The sequence below is a fragment of the Caretta caretta genome, chromosome 10, assembly GCF_965140235.1.
Source record: "Caretta caretta isolate rCarCar2 chromosome 10, rCarCar1.hap1, whole genome shotgun sequence".
Classification (NCBI taxonomy): domain Eukaryota; kingdom Metazoa; phylum Chordata; order Testudines; family Cheloniidae; genus Caretta; species Caretta caretta.
Genome location: NC_134215.1, coordinates 76,163,712 through 76,185,967, shown reverse-complemented (window position 1 = coordinate 76,185,967; position 22,256 = coordinate 76,163,712). Strand labels below are relative to the sequence as shown.

The 22,256-nt window shown below is 42.3% G+C and overlaps 1 protein-coding gene across 1 annotated transcript in view; it reads left to right on the top strand.

Moving 5' to 3' along the window:
• Nucleotides 1-22,256, top strand: part of IGF1R (insulin like growth factor 1 receptor) — a 278,347-nt gene that overhangs the window by 234,076 nt on the left and 22,015 nt on the right. Inside the window, exons 11-19 of the mRNA XM_048865751.2 lie at nt 5,042-5,328; nt 7,014-7,150; nt 8,583-8,742; nt 9,911-10,016; nt 11,410-11,480; nt 16,384-16,613; nt 16,980-17,090; nt 20,114-20,273; nt 21,679-21,808. Of these exons, the coding sequence (XP_048721708.1) occupies nt 5,042-5,328; nt 7,014-7,150; nt 8,583-8,742; nt 9,911-10,016; nt 11,410-11,480; nt 16,384-16,613; nt 16,980-17,090; nt 20,114-20,273; nt 21,679-21,808 (1,392 nt within the window). The remainder of the gene's footprint in view (nt 1-5,041; nt 5,329-7,013; nt 7,151-8,582; nt 8,743-9,910; nt 10,017-11,409; nt 11,481-16,383; nt 16,614-16,979; nt 17,091-20,113; nt 20,274-21,678; nt 21,809-22,256) is intronic.

Genomic DNA, 22,256 nt, shown 5'->3' with positions numbered 1-22,256 from the left:
GTTCAGGTATGGTCCTCGTGAAAAAAATAAGACTGAATGATAAAGAAAATTTTTCTGTTCTCAAACTTAACTTGTAAAACTCTTATTTAAGACACTCTTAGACTGTGTAAGGCAGTGACACTCAGACCTGAGTGGGTCAGGAGCCAAATTAACGATCAACATTACACTGTTTTAAAACTTAAATGGGAGCAATTCATAAAGAATGCTTTGAATGTTTTAGTCTTCTCTCTCCCCCCTCCCCCCCCCGCCCCCCAGCTTGCTTTCATAATGGGTATATTTTTCTTTTCAGTGATTTAACAGCAGGATCAGATAAGTTACAAGACTTGTAAATAGCTGAGTTAGTTAAGTGACTTTTAAGAAGTCTGAATGTCAGGGAAATGTGAGATTATGACCTGGTGAGATTTCTCCATAGGACAAATCTGAGCAACTTCTTACTTACGGACGTCTATTTTTTTTTTTCTTTTCTTTCCCTGAGGGGGGAAGTTAATTCATGTGTCAACACAAGCCTCATTAGAAGTGTATTATGTTTCTAGCTTTTTACCGGGGTCTTGCTTGTCTTTGGGATGTTATGAAAGAAACACAGCATGTAAATAAAAGGATCTGACCATGCGGTTTTCAGGCTGCTTAAAAACCAATACATCTGTGTCGTTACATCCTCCTGCCCTGGCCTGTTTGTGATTTCTAAACGTCCCAAGTGTACAGCATTGCAGCAGGAAGGGTTGGGCCGAGACAAGATAATTTTTATTGCTGTTGGGGCTGCGTTTACAGCACTGCAAGAATCTTTAGTCTGCAGCTTTCCTTTTGCTCTCTTGTGGTAACCGAGTAACACTCACTATCTGAAAAAAGAAAAGGAGTACTTGTGGCACCTTAGAGACTAACCAATTTATTTGAGCGTGAGCTTTCGTGAGCTACAGCTCACTTCATCGGATGCATACCGTGGAAACTGCAGCAGACTTTATATATACAAAGAGAATATGAAACAATACCTCCTCCCACCCCACTACAGACTAACACGGCTGTTACTCTGAAACCACTCACTATCTGAGAAACTGTAACTCTACAATTAGCACATAGTCAGAGACAAAAAGAAAAGGAGTACGTGTGGCACCTTAGAGACTAACCAATTTATTTGAGCATGAGCTTTCGTGAGCTACAGCTCACTTCATCGGATGCGTACCGTGGAAACTGCAGCAGACTTTATATATACACAGAGAATATGAAACAATACCTCCTCCCACCCCACTGTCCTGCTGGTAATAGCTTATCTAAAGTGATCATCAGGTGGGCCATTTCCAGCACAAATCCAGGTTTTCTCACCCTCCACCCCCCCACACAAATTCACTCTCCTGCTGGTGCTAGCCCATCCAAAGTGACAACTCTTTACATAATCAAGTCGGGCTATTTCCTGCACAAATCCAGGTTTTCTCACATCCCCCCCACCCCCATACACACACAAACTCACTCTCCTGCTGGTAATAGCTCTCCACTTAAAAATTAAATTAACATAGCTACAATGCTCTGGGCTGTGAAAAATTTCACACGTTTAGCACCGTGAGTAGGTCAACATAATCCTAGGGTAGATATGGCTATGTTGACAGAAGGATTCTTCCATTGACCTAGCTACCTACCGCTTCTTGGAGAAGTGGATTACCTACGTGGATGGAAAAACCCCTTCCATCGGTTTAGGAAGCGCCTATGCTATGGCACGACAGTGGCACAGCTGTAACATTGTTCTGCTGTAATGACAGTAGTGTAGACACACCCTAAGAAGGTAATTAGATTTTGCACTGATATATCCATTTCTTTTAAAGATCTACTTTTTCTTTACAGTGATTTTATTTTCTCATTGTTTATCCCCTTCTCCCTATGTCATAAAATAGATGGATTTACTTGCCTTTTCCCCCAAGACTTTCCTTTATTTTTGGCTGTCTAATTTCTTGGGTACTAATTTTTTCCTCATTTGGGTGTTCCAGCAAAGTCAGCAGCTGCGCGACAGAAAGTCATTGATGTCAAATCCCTGAGTATTTTAGTTATGTTTGTCTTGTGGTTAATACATGGATCTCTGTCTTTCCCTAACGTGACTGTATTTTTTCACCCACGCGTTCTGTGTTTTTATTCTATCTTTTTTAAAGTAAATGTAGGACCCTGGTTTAAATTTTTCAGAGACTTTCAAAGAGCGCATCTTAACACATCCTGTAAATGTGGTGGTAGGTAAGGTCACTCCTTCTGGTTGTTTGGTTGCCAGGATGGTTCTTGCATCAACACATGACTTTGCAGTTGATTTTTCTTTCCAGTCTCACCATAGGCACTGACTCCATGGGTGCTCCGGGGCTGGAGTACCCGTGGGGAAAAATTGGTGGGTGCTCTGCACCCACCAGCAGCTCCCCCCTTGCCGCTCCCCCCCCCCCCAGCTCACCTCTGATTCCGCTCCGCCTCCTCCCCTGAGTCCGCCGCTGGGTCCTGCTTTTCCCCCCTCCCTCCCAGCGCTTGCGCTGCAAAACAGTTGTTTTGAGCGGCAAGCCTGGGAGGGAGGGGGAATGCTGCGTGCTTGGGGGAGGAGGCGGGGCCGGGCAGGGATTTGGAGAGGGATCCAATAGGGGCAGGGAGGGGCGGAGTTGGGACAGGGGCTGGGAGGAGGCACGAGCACCCACTGGCACTGACAAAAGTTGGCTCCTGTGAATCTCACTGCTTTTTGTCACAAGCGCAAATGTCCTCTAATTCAGAAGTGGGCATCCTTGTCCTTCTATGCTGGTCCAAAGGTTTATTCTCTACAGTGGAGTAAGGGGATGAATGATGACTCTACCAAAGCACAGCAAACAGGCCTAGTGGCTTCTCCAGTGATACTTGTTATAAAAGAGAAAGTGTGTGTGCTTTTGTTTGCTATGAAATTCTCCCATTTCCTGCTGTAAACTTACTCAGAACTTGTCTCTACCAACACTTCGTTCACAGCAAGCTGGGATGTAAATCTACCCGGCACCAGCCTGCCATGCATTACGTCACCATGTGGCACCAGCTGCCACTTCGCACTAAGAGTTTCCTGGTGTGCTGTGATCTACTCAGCTTTGAAATGGGAGTAGGTCAGAGCACAGGAGGGAATTTCTAGAGCACGGCAGCAGTGTCCATGCATCAATTTAGCACGTGGCAGGCTAGTGCGAGGTAGATTTGCCCCCCAGTGTGCCTTTGGTCGAATAGACAAGCCCTGAGTTGAGTTAATCACATGGGGCATGTTGCTTGATAACACAGGTAGTCCTTTCTTCGTCTTCATATTTATTAGTTGATACTTCTGCTGCGGTTTGCCTGCCTTGTGTGAGTCACATTTATGCAACCTGAGATTCGTTAGGATTTGGGAGAATCTAAGGCCATGTCTACACTAGCACTTGTGTTGGCAAAACTTTTGTTGCTCAGGGGTGTGAAAAGAACACTTGCCGAGCGAAATAACTTTTGCTGGCATAAGTGCTCGTTGAGCTGGTCTTATGTTGACGCAAGAGCTGTTATGCGGCTACACGAGTGCTCTTACAGGGGCTGCTGTAAGCTTGTAAGCTTGGCCTTAGTGAACTCCTTAAAAATTTCATCCAACCTCTACCAATATGTTTCAAAACCAAATGTGCCCACAGTTAGTTGTTTGGCACGCAGCTCTGATGAACTCTTTGATATGGCTGAATGTTCTAAGACTATTTATTTCATAGTGAGCTACTTCTCCAATCTGTTTCCTAGTTGACAGGGCACTTTTTCCACTTTAATGTCCACTCCTTGATCGGGAATGTGTTGAAATCATTGCCTCACTGTAGTAATTTGATAGACCCAGCACTGGCCTAGTAATAGACGATCATTGTGTAAGTGGTATAATGTGAGGTGAGGTACAATGAAGGAAATATTTCTGGTGTAGATTCTTCCCTGATTTCTCTCCCCGCCACCTTACTCCTTCAGTGTTCGGTTAATTCAGCTCTAACTCAAGAACACTTCATTGATTAGGATTGGAGGATCTGGAAGCGGTCATCCTGTTTATGTGGTCTGCATTCCAGTGTAGAACAAACACCCAAATCTCAAACTGAAGAACACGTGACACCTCTGATGTGTAACCGTGATGTGTGGTAGCTAGATTCATTCTATTGTGTACACCTTGATTCCATGTTAGCAACTATACTGACAAAAAGGCCTGTCTGCACTGTCAATTCTAAAACGTGAAACAACAGAACCTGCAGGATCATTGCTGTAGATCACTTGTTTTTTAATTCAATACCGAGATTACTACAAATGTTTGTTTTATTTCCATAGTTCCATAGGTGCACATGCAACTTTACAGACCAAATTAAAAAGCTCCCTTTTCTGAGGCATGTACATACTATTTTCTAGATCATTTTATATGTCTTCTACTGTGCTAATAAAATGCTCGTGCTCCTTTGCCCACCACTTCCCTTACAAAATGAAGACGCTGTTAACAGACTTCTCTCAAAAGCCAAACATGTCCGGTGACTGACTGTTGCTAGTAAAACACAGAACAATGCAAGAAAACCAAGCCACTAGTATACACTGGTTAATGTTGGCTCTCATTCTGTACTGAGATGCTTGTTGGGCTGCTGATTTGCCAAGCTACTTAGTGGCCTCATTTCAGTACACACCTGCACTAGATGGTGCTGATTTTTTTCTGATCATAAGGTTGGTCAGTTAGAGGCCTCATGACAGATAGGTTTGAGAAATGGCAGGGAAATGATGTCCGTAAGGGCACAGCTGTTGTCTTTCACAGTTTTTAGTTGATGTTTAAACCTGTACCATCTGATTTTATTTGGAGCCTCTAAAGCAGGCTTCAGCATCACCATCATTAAATATGGATCCAGTTCGCTTATGTAACAACCTTGGGCACATTTTTGCCATTCAAGACATTGTCCTCAGTGAGGCTTGCACAGTGGAAGTTGGAGGCTCTGTCTATCTGTAAGATGATTACATACGTATTTTCTGACTTACAGTTTTCACTTGCGGTCAATTGAGAAGCTTAATAAATTAAAACGACTTGTTTCCATATATTGCCCTTTGTTCTCTGTAGACCGGACCGGAAGCGCAGGGATGTGTTCCGAATCGCAAACACCACTCTTGCCAGTAGGAACAAGAACACAACGGTGCCAGATCATTTTGCCAACGTGTCTGATGTGGAGGAGAGTGAGATGGAATATCCATTCTATGAGAGCAAAGTGGAGGGCCGGGAAAGGACGCTCATCTCCCACCTCCAGCCTTTTACTCTTTACCGTATTGATATTCACAGCTGCAATCATGAAGCAGAGACACTTGGCTGCAGTGCTTCCAACTTTGTTTTTGCAAGAACCATGCCTGCAGGTACGACCTCCAGAGTTTCAAACTTTATATTTCATTTTCTGGGTGGTAACGTGTCTTAGATACACACAGGGAGACAAAGCTTTGAAAACCAAATATAAAATAATAGGTTTTTTAAAGGATTTTTTTAATGCAAAAAATAAACATATTTTTTAAATGTGAGAGTTAGGTAAAATGTTATCTTACTTGATCAACACCTTCTGTTAGTCCTTAAACTCCAGGGTCCAGCCTTCCAGCCTATGGCACTGTTCACTGCTGCAGAGGAGGGTAAATAATCCCCATTGTCTGCCCAGATAACTCTGCAAATCTGTCCACACGTGCAGGGAGGGAGTGGGAATGGTTTCCTGAACCCCTCAGACACCCTGATGCAGGAGGGTTAAGTGTGCCTTTCCTGACATGCTGTAGTCCATGGATATTTGTTCGCAGTTTCTAATCAATTCACTTTGGCCTGGTCACAGATGTTTGAGTTTTACTTGTGTGAGTGGTTGCTGTGAAAACAAAATGTTTCCTCTGCCGTGGAATGCTAGTGCACTCCTCCAATCTGGGAATGGAAACTGTATTGTGTCACTTTTCATGGACAATCACAAACAACTAGCCTATCTCAAATATGGAGTACTGGGTACTCTCACAACTGTTTGCAATCACTGTAGTAAGTCTTGAGCTTATGCAGATTGTTCATCTACTGAGAAGAAAAGACCTGATTTCAGTATAAACCCATATTCAGTCCTAACTCCAGCAGATGTCTGGTTTCTTTTTGATGCAAAATGGTAGTAGTTTTGCTTTCTGGAAGGATATGCTATCATAATCCAGAGCCAGCCATTGTCTGTACAATGCAGAGGTATTGTTTATTTCAAGTAAGTAGGGAAATGCATGAGATCGAGGAAAGGAAACAAACATTCCCAAATTCTTAGCCTGTGAATTCGCAGAATTGAGGGCCTTTGTGATCATGTGGGCTTTTGAACCTAGTACATACATTGTTTGGCTGGATCGGTATTGATAGTCCCCAGGCAGCCTGCTGAATAATTTCCACAACCAAATGCGCTGGGGATAAGGCAAAGAGCACTGATGTCTCTCCATCGTAAGTTGTGTCTGCACATGCTGCAGATACTGTCCCTACACTGACCACCCACATGCTGTGATAATGGAGCCAGTTTTGACCTCCATGCAGACCCCAACCTGTGCCTGTTTTTCTGGTAAGCCTCTGTCTGTACATCCTGTCATGTGGACGCTATTCTGCAAGTAGCTCTGCAGAGATGCAACACCTACTGCTGCTACTTCGGGCCTTCTACAGCCATTAGATCAGCATGACTTTCACTTACTAGCCTGGGGAGTACTTTGGAGGTCTGAAGAAAGAACCGTCACTAATATACTGAATTCTTCAGCCTGTACTTTGTATTAGATCACTTACTTATTGTGTCCTGATGTTTTTAGGCCTGTGCACTGCATCAGCTGTAACAGTATTGTTCAGGCAATACTAATCTCTCCAACAAGCCTTCAAGTGCTTACTCCTTGCTCTCTGGGGGTTTGAGCAATATTTATTGTGCTGTTCTGGCTCCTAAGGAGTAGATAGGAATTTTGTTTTTTAATATCTTCACCTGTCTTGTCCCAGCAATTGTCTCAAATTCAGACAGGCTGCAATGCTGTTTGTGCTACATCAAAATTATTATTATCCTGTAATTATTTTGTAGAAGGAGCAGATAACATTCCAGGAACAGTAATGTGGGAAGGCAAAGAAGATAATGCCATCTATCTGAAGTGGTCAGAACCCGTAAGCCCGAATGGATTGATACTGATGTATGAAATCAAATATGGGCAGCATGGAGAGGTGAGGATTGACCAAAAACATGTTTGTTTGAGGGGCGAGGGGTTCTGTTGGAACTAATCTCGCATGTAGTTTGTCCTTCCTACCTGTGGTCTGGTCAACTCTGTCAAGCTGTGGAGGGACAGATTGAGTCAAATATTTGGATGGAAGTCCCATTGAGATAACCCTGGTGTGAATACAGTAGTCTTTTGTTTTGTTTTGTTTTTTGAATCAGTATTTATCGAATGGCTTAATACGATATGAGTGACTTAAAGCTGAGGTCCTGGGCACATGTGGTTATTGACGCTCATGTGCTACTTTTCACAAGACTCAGAGCCGTTACCCTCCAGTGCCCATGCTAAATTGATCTCCTACGTTATTAAGCCTTGGTGTGCATTGTTAAAAAAAATTACTTGATTTCATTCTGGGTGAGCCCACATTTTCTAGGTGGGAGGGTGATTTTTGTTTGTGTAAAGTTTTTAGAGTGCTTAGAGATCCATGTGCCCAGGAAATGCTTTATTAATGAGATCACTTATTTTAAAAAAAGTAAAAAGGACCTTTAGGATTTAATATTTAAAATACAACTAAATTTTGTATTCCTCCCAAATTTCCCCCTTTTTAGTTCTCCTGTTCAGCTGAATATTTTTTTAAAGAAATAAAGGTGCTTTGCTGTTTAAGGTAGACTTTGATACAGTTATGAACAGATTTCAATACTATATACACCTCTACCCCGATATAACGTGAATTCGGATATAAGGTGGGTAAAGTGGTGTTCCATTGGGGGGGAGGGGGGCTGTGCGCTCCGGTGGATCAAAGCAAGTTCGATATAACGCGATTTCACCTACAATGCAGTAAGATTTTTTTGGCTCGCGAGGACAGCGTTATATCAGGGTAGAGGTGTAGTACAAATATAGCACAGTGGTCAGGATTGGTGGAAAAATAGAGAACTGCAGATACTAATGTAACTATTAGCTATTTGCTAAAGCAAAATAAGCAAATTTGTAAGAGCAGTCGTATAGCAACAAGTTTTCCCTTTATTTTAATAGTGCTGTTAGCAGCAGCTTTCATCCAAGGATTTGTAGATAGAATCTTGCAACACACCTCTGAGACAATTTCTAAGTATTATGCCCAATTTACAGATGGGTGAAGATTTAAGTGATTTGTCGAGCAACTGTGGCGGTACTTGAAATAGAAACAAGGAATCCCGACTCCCAGTCTCTATTTCTAGCCAATATGTTACAATCCCTCCCTTGTTTAACTTACTTTTACCATTGTTGGATTCCAAATATGCTTAAATGGCACAAAGGGAGAACTGTTCTGATTTTAGTTGAAGAAACAAGCTTAAATCATGAATGTGCAATGCAAAGCCCAGCAAAATCTGTGACCTTATTGAGTTCCTGACAGTTACAAGTGTAAAAATATTTACATGTAGTACAAGCCTTTCTTCTTCTTTCAGGAGAAACGGGAATGTGTTTCTAGACAGGAATACAGGAAGTTTGGAGGAGCCAAACTAACTCATCTAAACCCTGGGAACTATTCTGCCAGAGTTCAGGCCACCTCTCTAGCTGGAAATGGATCATGGACTGAACCAGTGTCTTTCTACGTACAACCCAAACGTAAGAGGAATTTTATAGGTTGCGTCAAATTATCTGTGGTTTCTAGCTTACTTCCTCAATTATCTCACTTATTCCTGTTGTTTGCATGCATGACTGGGACTTTGAACATCCTTCCTAAGTTCTCTATATACTTCCTCAGTTGTGCATGTTTCTTTGGAGCAGATCTGCATTCTCTTCATTGGAAAGTGCTTATGAATGAAAAGTACCTTTTGAGGCTAGGTCCTGTTCTGTTTTGCGCGTGTATATACATGTATAGGTTAGTGTATCTGTAGAAACACATTTAATAATAGTAAATGTTGTCCCTGTCGTATACTAATCTTGGGTGAAAATGTACTGCTAGGAATAACCATACAGCAGTATTATGAATTGGAATCTGGAACTTGTCAATATGGAATACCTATGGTATGCATTAATGTGATACAAGAAGCTAAGTTTATTTGCATGGAGCGTCGTTACAATTTCATTTTTAGCTGTTTTTTTCCTAGTGTGGAACTCAAGTGGCATTTTGACAAAAGATCAACATGTTGACGCAAGACGGGGTAGTGACACTGGAAATGATGGAATTGTTTTACACAGAAACAAATCAGTAAACGATGAATTACATGCACAAATTCCACCCAGTGCTTTAAGGCTACCATAGACATCTCATCTTGTTCTCCTACATCTGCACGTCTTATTTTTATTTCTGCTTATTTGCAAAGCCGATACATTTATTACCCTCAATATATCCAGGAAAAATACCCATGTGTCCTCTTCTCCCATTTGTAATAAAACAAATTTTGATAGAATTTTGAGGTGAAATTAGAGTAACAAAATATTTGTGTGCATGCTGTCTTTACATATAGATGTGTATAAATAGATTTAAAAGGATACGCGTGCATTAATCATTTAAAGAACAACATCAGACCATAAACATATGTAGTCAAACCAAAACTCAATTAAACAGAATGCTGCTCTTTTACAATATTAATGCTGTCCTCTTTCTCAGGTTTCGGGTTCGCTAGTCATTTATTGTTAGGGAGTCTTCTTGAAGAACTTTCTATACTTCAGACAAAAAAACTGAATTTTCTGATTTTGCAGTATGGCAATGTATTGTGTAGGCAGAAAACTCTCGTGGTGGTAGAAATTATATAGCAACATAAGAATTTTGTTTTCTTGTCTATTTCAGCGGCAGACTATGGGAATTTCCTGCACTTGATAATTGTGCTCCCCATTGCAGTGCTGCTGATCATTGGAGGGTTGCTAATAATGCTGTATGTCTTTAACAAAAAGAGGTGAGATCTTGCATACACTCGTGAGGGAGACTAAACTGTGGGAGGAAATGTTCATTTTGAACTGAATGCCCATAGGGAAAATTTGAATTTGAAACCAATGTGGTGTTTGGAGGCCCACACAGTATAAACTAAAGCAGATTTTTCTCTTATCGGGAGACGATGTTTTGAGTTACTAATGAGCATCTGTCTGCTGAGGGAGTTGTGGAGAGGCTTTTCATTACATGCTGAGCTTGAGGGGAGGGAAATGAGGAGGGATGGTCTTTTGGGAACGTATCTCCATTGGGACAATGATAGCAAACATAGAACCTTATAGACCAGAGGTTTAGCCAACAATTTGAATCACTTTGGAAACCACAAAACCTTATTTGCTGGACAGATTGTAGTCAATCCAAGTGAACATACTTGGTATTTTGCATCTTGGTAGCCTCTTCACAATTGCTGAACTTTTTTTAATGAAGAAAAGGAAAATTTAGAATTTGCACCAACGTTTAAATAAGCTTTGGCTGTTTTTGCATGTAGAGATTTACGTTAATCCCTTCTCCCACCTCAGATATAGAGGTAGTCCTCGGACTTTCCACACAATTGATTCCTTACAACTGTGTCTTAAGTCGTAACTCGGAACCGCAATCCACTCTATTGCGGGACCGAACGTCATAAAGTCGAAACCAATTGTCGTATGTTGAATCAGGGTGTCAATTCAGAAACGTCCTAAGTGCCATTCGTCATAAATCAAACGTTGTAAAGTCAAGGACTGCCTGTACTTACTGAAAAAACTCCCGATAACTACTGTTTACATTGACTTTACACATAGCATCTACCAAATCTCTATCTGTACCAGGTAGATAGTTTTTACTGGCACTGTTTATTCTGGCCTTATAGGTTTGCTAATTGACACCCCTCTCTCACCCGACCTTTATCTTGTACAAACCTTGCCAGCTCATCCCAAGCCTGCTCCAGCCCAGGGAATGAAATGTTTGGTCACCTCTGCAGAGCCTTGATGATAGTTTATAAATCTACCAGTACTGAACCATAAACTAAGTTGCTGACAACCTAGCACATTAAAATGTTTCATATTCATTCTTCTGTGGTGCAGATATGGTATAAAGACGACTGGAACGGAACTGGGGGAGGGGGCCTCCCAGGAAGACTGGTCAGGCCTTTTTCTTAGTTGGTGTGGCGTGTGTTGGCATATGCAACAGGTAGAACAAGAACTCTGTTAGATCAATGAAGTCAGTTCCTCTCTCATCTCATCTGAAAACCCCTCCACGTGCCACATTTAAGAAACAACAGGACACGTGGTGGAGCAAATAGGGGAAAAGCCAAGGAAGAGGAGGATTGGAAACGTTAGTTGTGTTTTTAAGGATGAAAAAAAATACAACTTGTGTTTTGACAGGAATAGTGACCGACTAGGCAATGGAGTGCTTTATGCTTCTGTGAACCCTGAGTACTTCAGTGCTTCTGATGGTAAGTGTGGCCTGGAGCTTCTGATGCTTTTACTTTAATATATTCTGTTGTGTGAGATCAGGTCAAGCCCCATTTTGAAGGAGGCAGAGATATAATAGGACACAATCAACCTAAAACTCTGCTTGCTTTACCTGTATTACTCACATATCGAGAGTCTTTCAGTGGGAATGTATAATGCCACCACAGTTAATCAACTGAAACAGTAGTTTTTAAAAGTTGTGTGTCTTCTTGCAATTTGCTCAGTCAGCCAAACTAGACAGAGCAGTTTCACGTTTGGATTCTCATCCACTTGTCTAGTGTTACTGTTTAGTTGTTTTAACTGAAATGAAAAATTAGTTCATGAAAACCTGTCTTTGATAGGTTTCAGAGTAGCAGCCGTGTTAGTCTGTATCCGCAAAAAGAAAAGGGGGACTTGCGGCACCTTAGAGACTAACACATTTATTTTAGCATAAGCTTTCGTGAGCTACAGCTCACTTCATTGGATGCATGCAGTGGAAAATACAGTGGGGAGATTTATATACACAGAGAACATGAAACAATGGGTGTTACCATGTACACTGTAACGAGAGTGATCAGGCAAGGTGAGCTATTACCAGCAGGAGATCAGGGCTGGAAAAAACCTTTTGTAGTAATAATCAAGGTGGGCCATTTCCAGCACTTGACAAGAACATGTGAGGAACAGTGGGGGGAGGGGGGGGAAATAAAGTCGGGGAAATAGTTTTACTTTGTGTAATGACATATCCACTCCCAGTCTTTATTCAAGCCTAAGTTAATGGTGTCCAGTTTGCAAATTAATTCCAATTCAGCAGTCTCTCATTGGAGTCTGTTTTTGAATTTTTTTGTTGAAGAATTGCCACTTTTAGGTCTGTAATAGAGTGACCAAAGAGGTTGAAGTGTTCTCTGCCCGTCTCCCAAGATCTGTGAGAGTGATGGGTCGTCCTTCAGGATAGGTTGTAGATCCTTGATGATGCGTTGGAGAGGTTTTAGTTGGGGGCTGAAGGTGATGGCTAGTGGCGTTCTGTTGTTTTCTTTGTTGGGCCTGTCCTGTAGTAGGTAACTTCTGGGTACTCTTCTGGCTCTGTCAATCTGTTTCTTCCCTTCAGCAGGTGGGTATTGTAGTTGTAAGAACGCTTGATAGAGATCTTGTAGGTGTTCGTCTGTGTCGGAGGGGTTGGAGCAAATGCGGTTGTATCGCAGAGCTTGGCTATAGACAATGGATCGTGTGGTGTGGTCAGGGTGAAAGCTGGAGGCATGTAGGTAAGCATAGCGGTCAGTAGGGTTCCGGTATAGGGTGGTGTTTATGTGACCATCGCTGCTTAGCACCGTAGTGTCCAGGAAGTGGACCTCTTGTGTGGACTGGTCCAGGCTGAGGTTGATGGTGGGATGGAAATTGTTGAAATCATGGTGGAATTCCTCAAGGGCTTCTTTTCCATGGCTCCAGATGATGAAGATGTCATCAATGTAGTGCAAATAGAGTAGGGGCGTTAGGGGCCGAGAGCTGAGGAAGCGTTGTTCTAAATCAGTCATAAAAATGTTGGCATACTGTGGGTCCATGCGGGTACCCATAGCAGTGCCGCTGATTTGAAGGTATACATTGTCCCCAAATGTGAAATAGTTATGGGTGAGGACAAAGTCACAAAGTTCAGCCACCAGGTTTGCCGTGACATTATTGGGGATACTGTTCCTGACAGCTTGTAGTCCATCTTTGTGTGGAATGTTGGTGTAGAGGGCTTCTACATCCATAGTGGCCAGGATGGTGTTTTCAGGAAGATCACAGATGGATTGTAGTTTTCTCAGGAAATCAGCGGTGTCTCTAAGATAGCTGGGAGTGCTGGTAGCGTAGGGCCTGAGGAGGGAGTCTACATAGCCAGCCAATCCTGCTGTCAGTGTACCAATGCCTGAGATGATGGGGCTTCCAGGATTTCCAGGTTTATGGATCTTGGGTAGCAGATAGAATACCCCTGGTTGGGGTTCTAGGGGTGTGTCTGTGCGGATTTGTTCTTGTGCTTTTTCAGGGCCTTTCTTGAGCAAATGGTGTAGTTTCTTTTGGTAACCCTCAGTGGGATCAGAGGGTAATGGCTTGTAGAAAGTGGTGTCGGAGAGCTGCCGAGCAGCCTCTTGTTCATATTCCAACCTATTCATGATGACGACAGCACCTCCTTTATCAGCCTTTTTGATTATGATGTCAGAGTTGTTTCTGAGGCTGTGGATGGCATTGTGTTTTGCGCGGCTGAGGTTATGGGGCAAGTGATGCTGCTGTATAAGCTTCTGACATTTTAAAACAAATCTAAATGCTAAAACTAGTTGCGATTACTCCTTTATTAAACTACTGGCCCTTCTAATTTGTAGAAGAGTAAGACAGTCAAAGGAATTTGCACATTTGAAGATGCAGATAAATAGTGCTGTGGGCCATCAGACACTTCACGGGTGGAAATTGTATGTGGAAAGAAGTACACATGTTTAACATAATCTATATCCCTTTGTGTTCATATCCTGTAATATAAAGGAGGAAGGTTGTTCTCTAGCTGATGAAACAATTCTTTAATGCTAGTTTCAACTTGATTTTATATACTTGTAACTGTTCTTAAATTCTCATCTCGAAATATAGATAGATATTTGTATTCTGGTAGCACCTAAAAACCCCAACTGAGATCAGGACCCCATTGTGCTAAGCACTGTGCCATCACACAGTGAGATACAGCCCTTGCCCCAAAGTCAGATACTGTGTTGGGCTTTTAGGGCTCCCTCTGTCCCCTTTATGTTGTGTATATGGCCTGCAGTTAAGGGGCTGAGGACCTCATCTTTTAAATATAGGGAGAGGCTAGAAGAAGGGGCATCCTAGTGACTGCCCTTCCTGACTTCAAAACAAACAAATAAATAAATAAATGGAGAAGTCCTGCTTCGGATTTAAGTTACACTTGTTTCAAGTGAAATATTTGCAGCTGTAAGTAGTGCAACCACCCCCAAAAAACCCCACCAAGATTTTCATAGAACTTGAGTGAGCCAGTTAAAAAAAAAAAAAAAGAAAAAAGATTTCTTTAGCTCTAGGCTGTTAAGTTTGAAGTATATTTTGGACACACCCTCCTGCAAGAACTCGATTTACTGCTGACTGTTGGATTTCACGTTTAAGGAGGAATGATGAGCTTGTTCAGCGATTGTGAAAACTTCCTGGTGCTTCACCGTACTTGGAATATCCTGAAAATCCCGAGCAGGGAAATGCCGATGAAGCTGCATTCAGTCAAAGGACTAGTGAGAATTAAAGCTGACTGTTCAGTGATTAAAGCTTGTAGCTAAATGGAGTTTTAACTAGTGCACAATCACTTCTGAATTTCAGAATCCTCAAGAAGCAAAGAGTAGAAAAGGAAAGGGCTTTGGGGGTGGCATATGAAATGAGTTTGAGTGGCATTAGAGCCAGATCTTTACTGCACATTACACCATACACTTACAGCAGATCTCAACTCAGAATTTAACTTTCAATAAGTCCTCAGGTGAGTGGGGCTAGACCATGACTCTTTTAGCGCCTGCCTGGGTGTTGCACATACTGGAGAGCCTTTAATGATTATCCAGTGACCCAGAATTAATCTGTTAAAAATATCTAGAATTAGATTTTTCTACAATCAAAGTAATGTGTGTGTGCATGCTGTATAGATTAAATATTTGCGAAGTTCTTATTAGTAGTGAAGGAGGAGAACAGGACTTCAAAGGTGCCAGCTTGAGACATTAACTCCCCTCTTTAGGGTTAAGCCAGACAGTGTGCTTTAATCTGTCTACAAGAGCTGAAAGTTCCCGAAAGCTAACAATTTCTGCAAGGGAGGCAGCTGTCTCCCTTCTTCTTCTCTGCTGCTTGTTACAGTAGCACCATTTTAAGGGTCTGTTAGCATTCATTAATTGCACCAGTCCAGAGCTGGTGGCTGTTCTGCATCCTCCCTCGGTGATTGACAGGCAGCTGCAGCAGGACCAATCCTAGCTCAGATGTTTTCTTGCCTGTAGCAATAATCCCTCCCAGCAGTGAGGTCTCCTGTGTGCCTCCTATCAAAGGGTCACTACTGCACAAGTCCTGTCTTTGTGGGAGCAATAGGCTTTGGGTGTGAGTGATCAGAAGTGATGTAAACAGCCTGTTAGTCCGTTCCCCTGTGGTTATAAAATCAATCCCCAATAGAGGATGCATCTCCAGACGCGGAGTTGAAAGTATGCATGTTGTTTGGTGCTGCATGGAGGAATCTAAAAGGAAAAGTTGCCAGAAAAAGCCTGCCGCACCATGGTTCTACGCACCGTGGTTGGCTTTGCAACTCATGTTTTGTATACTGAGTTTGCACATAGTTGTTCCCTCGTCATTTTCCATTATGCTAGAGCCATAGTTATGCTTCCTTTTCTCCACCACAGTCGCCATCCTTTAAGATTTGTATATGCCTTAGGCTGGGAACAATCAAATAATCACAATCTTAGATAGAACTGAAACTTGCCATGAAGTTGATGGCCTCTGCTAAAGGTCATCTCAAGAGAGCTATCTTGGTAGTCATGATGGCAACATAAAGCACTGATGTTTGGGATTGTAGCTTGTTCCTTTGACTGCTATGGCTGGGGTTTCTGCAGAGAGGGGAGAAAAAAATCTTGAGTCTCTAGGTGCTATGTAAAAAGAAAAGGAGTACTTGTGGCACCTTAGAGACTAACCAATTTATTTGAGCATGAGCTATGTAAAAACCTAAGGTAGGTAGACTGTCTGGAAAGACCATGGAAACAATTGTATGTGTAGCTTGATGCTTATGTCCTCATGCTGTGTGCTTTTTGCTACTCACAATTCATTTTTGTTTTTTGTTTGTTTTTTTTATCTTGAAGCCACAAGTCTTCTCCCTATTGGCACAACTGTGTGTGGAATGTCATTGGCTTTTCTCTTTAACTCTAGTGTATGTTCCGGATGAATGGGAAGTGCCCCGTGAGAAGATCACCATGTGCCGGGAGCTTGGGCAGGGCTCCTTTGGAATGGTTTACGAGGGAATAGCTAAGGGAGTGGTGAAGGACGAGCCAGAAACTAGAGTGGCCATCAAAACTGTCAATGAGTCTGCAAGCATGCGTGAACGGATAGAGTTCTTAAACGAGGCCTCAGTCATGAAGGAGTTCAATTGTCATCATGTGGTAAGTTGCTTGAAATTGAGCACAGCTTCCCTTAACGTAACCATAGTTACTGGTATGAAGGTATCGAGTGCCAGGCTTGATTGACTCCATGATACCAAGATTCAAGACCACGTAAAGCAGCATGCTAAAGGAAAGTGCATCCTTGTCACACGGCTCTCACAATGTGCGTCGTGATAATGCATTCATAGGGATGGCGGCTGCCACAGAGTTTGGATCGAAATCTTTTCCAAACTCTTCCCAAGATTTGTGAGTGTTAGTTCCAGACTGGGGCCGCTCCTAGTTAATAACCAGGTTTTTAGTTGGTTAATAATTTCGCCAGTAATAATCAGCCATATTTGCTGGATAATCTTAACTTTTCTCTTTCAGGTGCGGCTGCTTGGAGTTGTCTCGCAAGGCCAACCAACACTGGTTATCATGGAGCTCATGACACGCGGGGATCTCAAGAGTTATCTGAGATCTCTGCGGCCGGACACAGAGGTGCGTGTATGGGTTGGGGTATTTTTCCTTCACTTGCAAGAAAAGGTAATGAGTTCAACACCCCAAACTTGCCCAGGCTGTCAGTCTCCTGTCTTGTTTGGAGCAGCTGTCCTTGTTAGTGGTTTCTGATGTAAACCTTCCTCATGCACATTGGCCCAGTTACCTGCACTGGCTTGGCACAGCTGCAGAGCCTCACTGGTCTTTGCTTTAGTACGCAATACCCAAGGTTTCTGATGCGTAGGTTAGCAGGTTTCTGCAGACCTTTTTGTGTGTCTCACTTTAATCATATCTTATTTCCTCCACTCCCTTTATTTTAAAGGTTGTGGCCCTGTCTTTGTTAAATTACATATTATCTAAAAGGAGACCATTGCAGAAATGCAGGACTAGCTCTAGTTCACTCCTCGTGTTAAAGCCAACTGGTATCTTCATTGTGTCCCATAATTTTCCTTGTTCTTTTTTCTTTTTAATCTGTGAACTAAGTGTCGTGCATAGTTTACTTGCCCTGCTGGCAGCTAACTTTCATTACTAGCTATAATAGGAGTCCAGTAACTGAACAATCAGCTTCATCATTTCACTGCTGTCCTTTCCGGGGCGTTCATGCCCCGGGCTCTTCAGCACCTTCTCTGAGTTCTTGTCCCTCTTTGCTCACTTCCCTGTGTCCGACCCGTGCATTTAAGGAGTTAAATACTTATATACAGAATGACATTTATCTTCTTTCTCGCAATTATCTTTTTTTCTCTTTGAGCTCTGTTTATGAAACTCCAGCGGTTCTGTGATCTGCTGCTCCTTATGCCAAAAGAGCATTTTTCACAGGGACGGTAGAATAATGTGTACCATAGCACGCTTATGTCCCACCTCTGTCACTGAATGCCTGTTTTTCAGGTTTGAATTGCATCTTTTTTTGCCTAATCTGACTCTTGAAAAAGCTGCAAAACAGGACAATCATTGAAAAAAATGCATGAGAAGGGGGTAATTGCTCTTGGATGAAGCCCTACATGGTGCCCCTTTGGTTTTGACATAAATTATGCATGAGCACTTTGCAATAAACACAAATATTTAGTCATGCACAAGATGTTTAATATTCAGCCCTGTCAGTCTAATAGATAAAATCACTCACGTACATTACAGGGCCCGAAAGGTTAGGAAATAATGTTATAGGCCACTTCCTGCTCAAATTAATGTTGGCCATGTATAAAATGGGCTCAGCACTTTTCTGTGACGTAAATAATTTACAGCAACAGAGAGCCAAACACCTGGTTCATGTGAATGAAACTTAGGTGTAAAATGAAGGGCATTTTATGAAACAAAAGGCAGGTTGCTGAAAATCACTTTTCTGTACCCCATCATTTAACGGAAATATGGATTACATAAGGATTGGGCTAGTTTCTCAGCACTGAGGCCAAGGCTGTTTTGTAAAGGTGCAGGTCCTGGGTCATAGTGAGGAGCTTATCAAGAGCAAAGGTAATGAAATTCAATAAACTTTGGAGACAGGGAGCAGTGATGATATAAACAAGAGAATTACCGAAAGGAATACTGTTTAGTCTGTTTTTCTCTTCTGCATGCTGACTTATTGTGACTCTCTCCCCCCCCCCCCACCCCCACCCGAAAAGGAGGCGCTGGGACAGAGAGGGGAGGTTGCTGATTCACAGGGCTTCTGGTGGGCGGGAGGCGGTGGAGGGGAGCTGATGGGGGGCTGTCGGCCGACCCTGGTTCCTAGCCCCCGTGGCCAAACAACATTATAAGCAAACATTGTGCAACTTTAAATGAGTATGTTTTCTAATAGATCAGCAACGAAACAACGTTAACCAGGATGATGATAAGCGAGGAGTTACTGTATCTTACAGTGCTTCTCATACTTAACTCTTTGTTCTGGATACATGCAGTGGATTGGCTCCTTCCTGACTGACTGTCATAGGTTCTTGAGCCACTGATTTCACCACACAGTCCTGGCCCTTCTACAAAGGGTCCCAGCTTACATTGGTCCTTGCTGTCAGTAAAGTATAATAATTGCATACCTTCAGATGGATGAATTTTTCCAGGTTTCCTTAGATCCATCCCTGTGGGTCCTTTGCTTTGAGATCCGTCCCATTTAGGAATTGGGGAACTTGGAAGGGTTCCCAGAGAAGGAGTGGAGAGACTCAAAATAATAAACATTTAACACATATTTTGAAAGTGCTGAACAATGATCATAAACCTGAAACACCATCAACTATAGATAAGTATCATTAACTCCTTCTCCCTCTACCCCCCCACCCCCAAACACACACACAGAGTGAAAGTTTAGTGATTTGATCTGCTCAGGAGTTCTGCCTTCTACTTTCCTGCTCAACCCACTATCCAACACTGCTTATCCTGTAGCCGGAGGTATAAGTCTTAGTCAAATTTGCACTGGCAGATGTTAAGCCACAGTATGATGTGCTGAGGTATGTGCAACCATTTCAGATGTTGCCCTCCAGCATAGTACAGCTAATAGCTGTGGTAGTAAAAGCTGCATATACCTTTAATTGATGATCATGAGTAAATCTATTTTACAAAAATTATCTAAAGGGCTTTTTTTCCCCTTTTGCAGGAGTATATAAGTAATTCAAGAGGGATCACGTCACTCGATGTCAGGAGAAATAATTTAACAGTATCTTGTAACATTTTCTGTTTTGTTTATGGTGATAGTAGCACACTCAGTATACAGTTCTGAAGTAATGTGAGAAGGTTTTTTCTTAAAACTTTTAGGAGAACTTTAATAGCAAAAATGACCAGTTTAAAGCAAAACTTGTTTGTATTCCCCAAAATAGAATGTGTTACTATACAGGAGCTAATTGTAACCAAGCTTTATGTGGGTGGAGAAAGAAGACATGAGTTTCCCACTAAGCAGATGGTATGGTCTTCATAATCATAAGTTTTTGTTCAGACTGGTCCTGGTGTCATTTCAGACTGACTTCTGATGATCTGATTAAGAAATGCATGTTGCAGTTTTTGAAGTGGAAACAATTTCTGCCTCACACTTCTACCTACTTATTCTTGCTCAGAATAACCCAGGCCAGTCTCCTCCAACTCTGAAGAAGATGATTCAGATGGCAGGAGAGATTGCTGACGGCATGGCGTACCTCAACGCTAACAAATTTGTGCACAGGGATCTCGCTGCAAGGAATTGCATGGTGGCTGAAGACTTCACTGTAAAAATTGGAGGTGCTTTTTTCTTTCCTTTTTTCTTCCTTAAACTCAGATGAAACGGGAGTATAATCCTACAGTCAGCATTGAAAAAGGCACCTTAATTTCCTTAAATTGTTACTAAGTCAGGTATTTGATTCTGGGGGATAAATATGTTCCATCTGAGGACTCACTACAGTTCCAGGCCAGGGAGCGCTCAGCACTGAATTGAAACAACCTTGTTTGTGCCCATTGTGACAGACTGTGCAAAGAGCAAGAAGGAGCAGCAGCCACTCTTCCCAGTCCAACACTGCTGTAACAGCCAAGAGGATGGCCCAGTGTTGAGAAATTCTCCCCTCCCCTGTCTGCACTTCACTCTGATAAAGCCCACGTGTTTTGAGCTTGTTGGTGAAGTGAATTGCACCTTCGCCTTGCAATTTCAACAGCAAGGGTTGTCGTTTAACGATAATAGCTCAATTACCATCAAATCACTTGAGTTTGGATTAACCCACAAACCAAATAAAAATTATTGGGTTAAACCTGCTTATCCAGAGCCCAACATTTTGGATGTGGTGATTAATAACAAAATAAAAACAAAATATTTTCTGGAATTTAGTTTGGCAGAGTTAAGCACAAGGCAGATGGACAGTGTTAGGCCCGAGTTGTGCAAACACTTAAATGTGCTTATAGTTAAGTCCATCTGAGTTTTCACTGTCAGGGATTTGGTCCGAGTTCAACGCTTACCTATTTGAGCTTTTTGGGAAGAAACAGCATAGTCTTCCATGAGATCTGAAATAGAAGCTATGAAAGGAAATTGAATTAGCTTTGGGAGCGGGTGGGCTTATCTCTAAAAATAAAAACCATTTGCAATCATGAGATAAAAGGTACCAGCGCAAAGTGCTATGGTAAAAAGTGCATGTTTCTTCTGAGATTTTTAGAGGAAAAGAATCCAAGTTCAGTGTACAAAGAGCCTAGTGTGTGTCATGGTGTAGATATATTGAAAACATAATTTTGCTTATTTTATCTTGGGTGTGAATTTGTGCTGAACGTGATAACCTGAAGGCACTGGCCAGAGCCCTCCCTAGAGTAGGCAGGAACTGTTCTTGTCTTCATTGAACTAGGCAATGCCAACGCTAACCCAACAGTACTGCTGCTAGACCAGTTCTAGAACGCCCATAAATGCAATCATTCAAACCTACTCGTGACCCAGTTCTCTTCCCAGAGAAGTCAGTGGGAAGATTCCTTTTGATTTCAGTGAGAGTGAGACGAAACCCTGGGAGACCAGGTACATATATATGAAGTATATCTCTGATGAAGTAAACCATTATGCTGACAATTCACAAATACTTTGTGCTGAAGCAGTGATTCTCGGTTGGGCAGGTTCTTTGGGACATGTTAATTATCCTGGCCTGTAGACACATGCGTTTTATTCCCTACGTTCCAGATTTTGGCATGACCAGAGATATCTACGAGACAGATTACTATCGGAAAGGAGGGAAAGGCTTGCTTCCCGTGCGTTGGATGTCCCCAGAGTCACTGAAGGATGGAGTCTTCACAACACATTCAGACGTCTGGTAACAAAACAGGGCCTTTTAAAAACAGTTTATCTGCTCTTCTTTTGGCCTGTTTTTTATGGATAAAACCAACACCTACGGTTTACTAAGTCTTCAAAGGCCCTGCTTCCCCCCCCCCCCCCCAAATTTTACTGACCATGAGCCACTCTGCTTTACGCCGTCCCCACTGCAAATTGTCCATCCGAAACCCTTTATGCCATATTCTATTCTCAGATGCATGCATGGCTCCCATTCAAATCCTCGGGAGCTGAAGGTGTCTGCCTGAGACTGAAGGTATAGTCAGAGTTTGGAGAGGATACGTGCTTCCTTCAGGGTTAGGGAATCAACCATCATAGCAAAAATCTATGGCTTGTTGACTACACTTACCCAGAAAAGCAACTTGTCATTTCCAGTCCTCCTCCTCTGAGAAAAGCATCAAAAGGTGTCAAATGTACACTCAGTTTCTTTG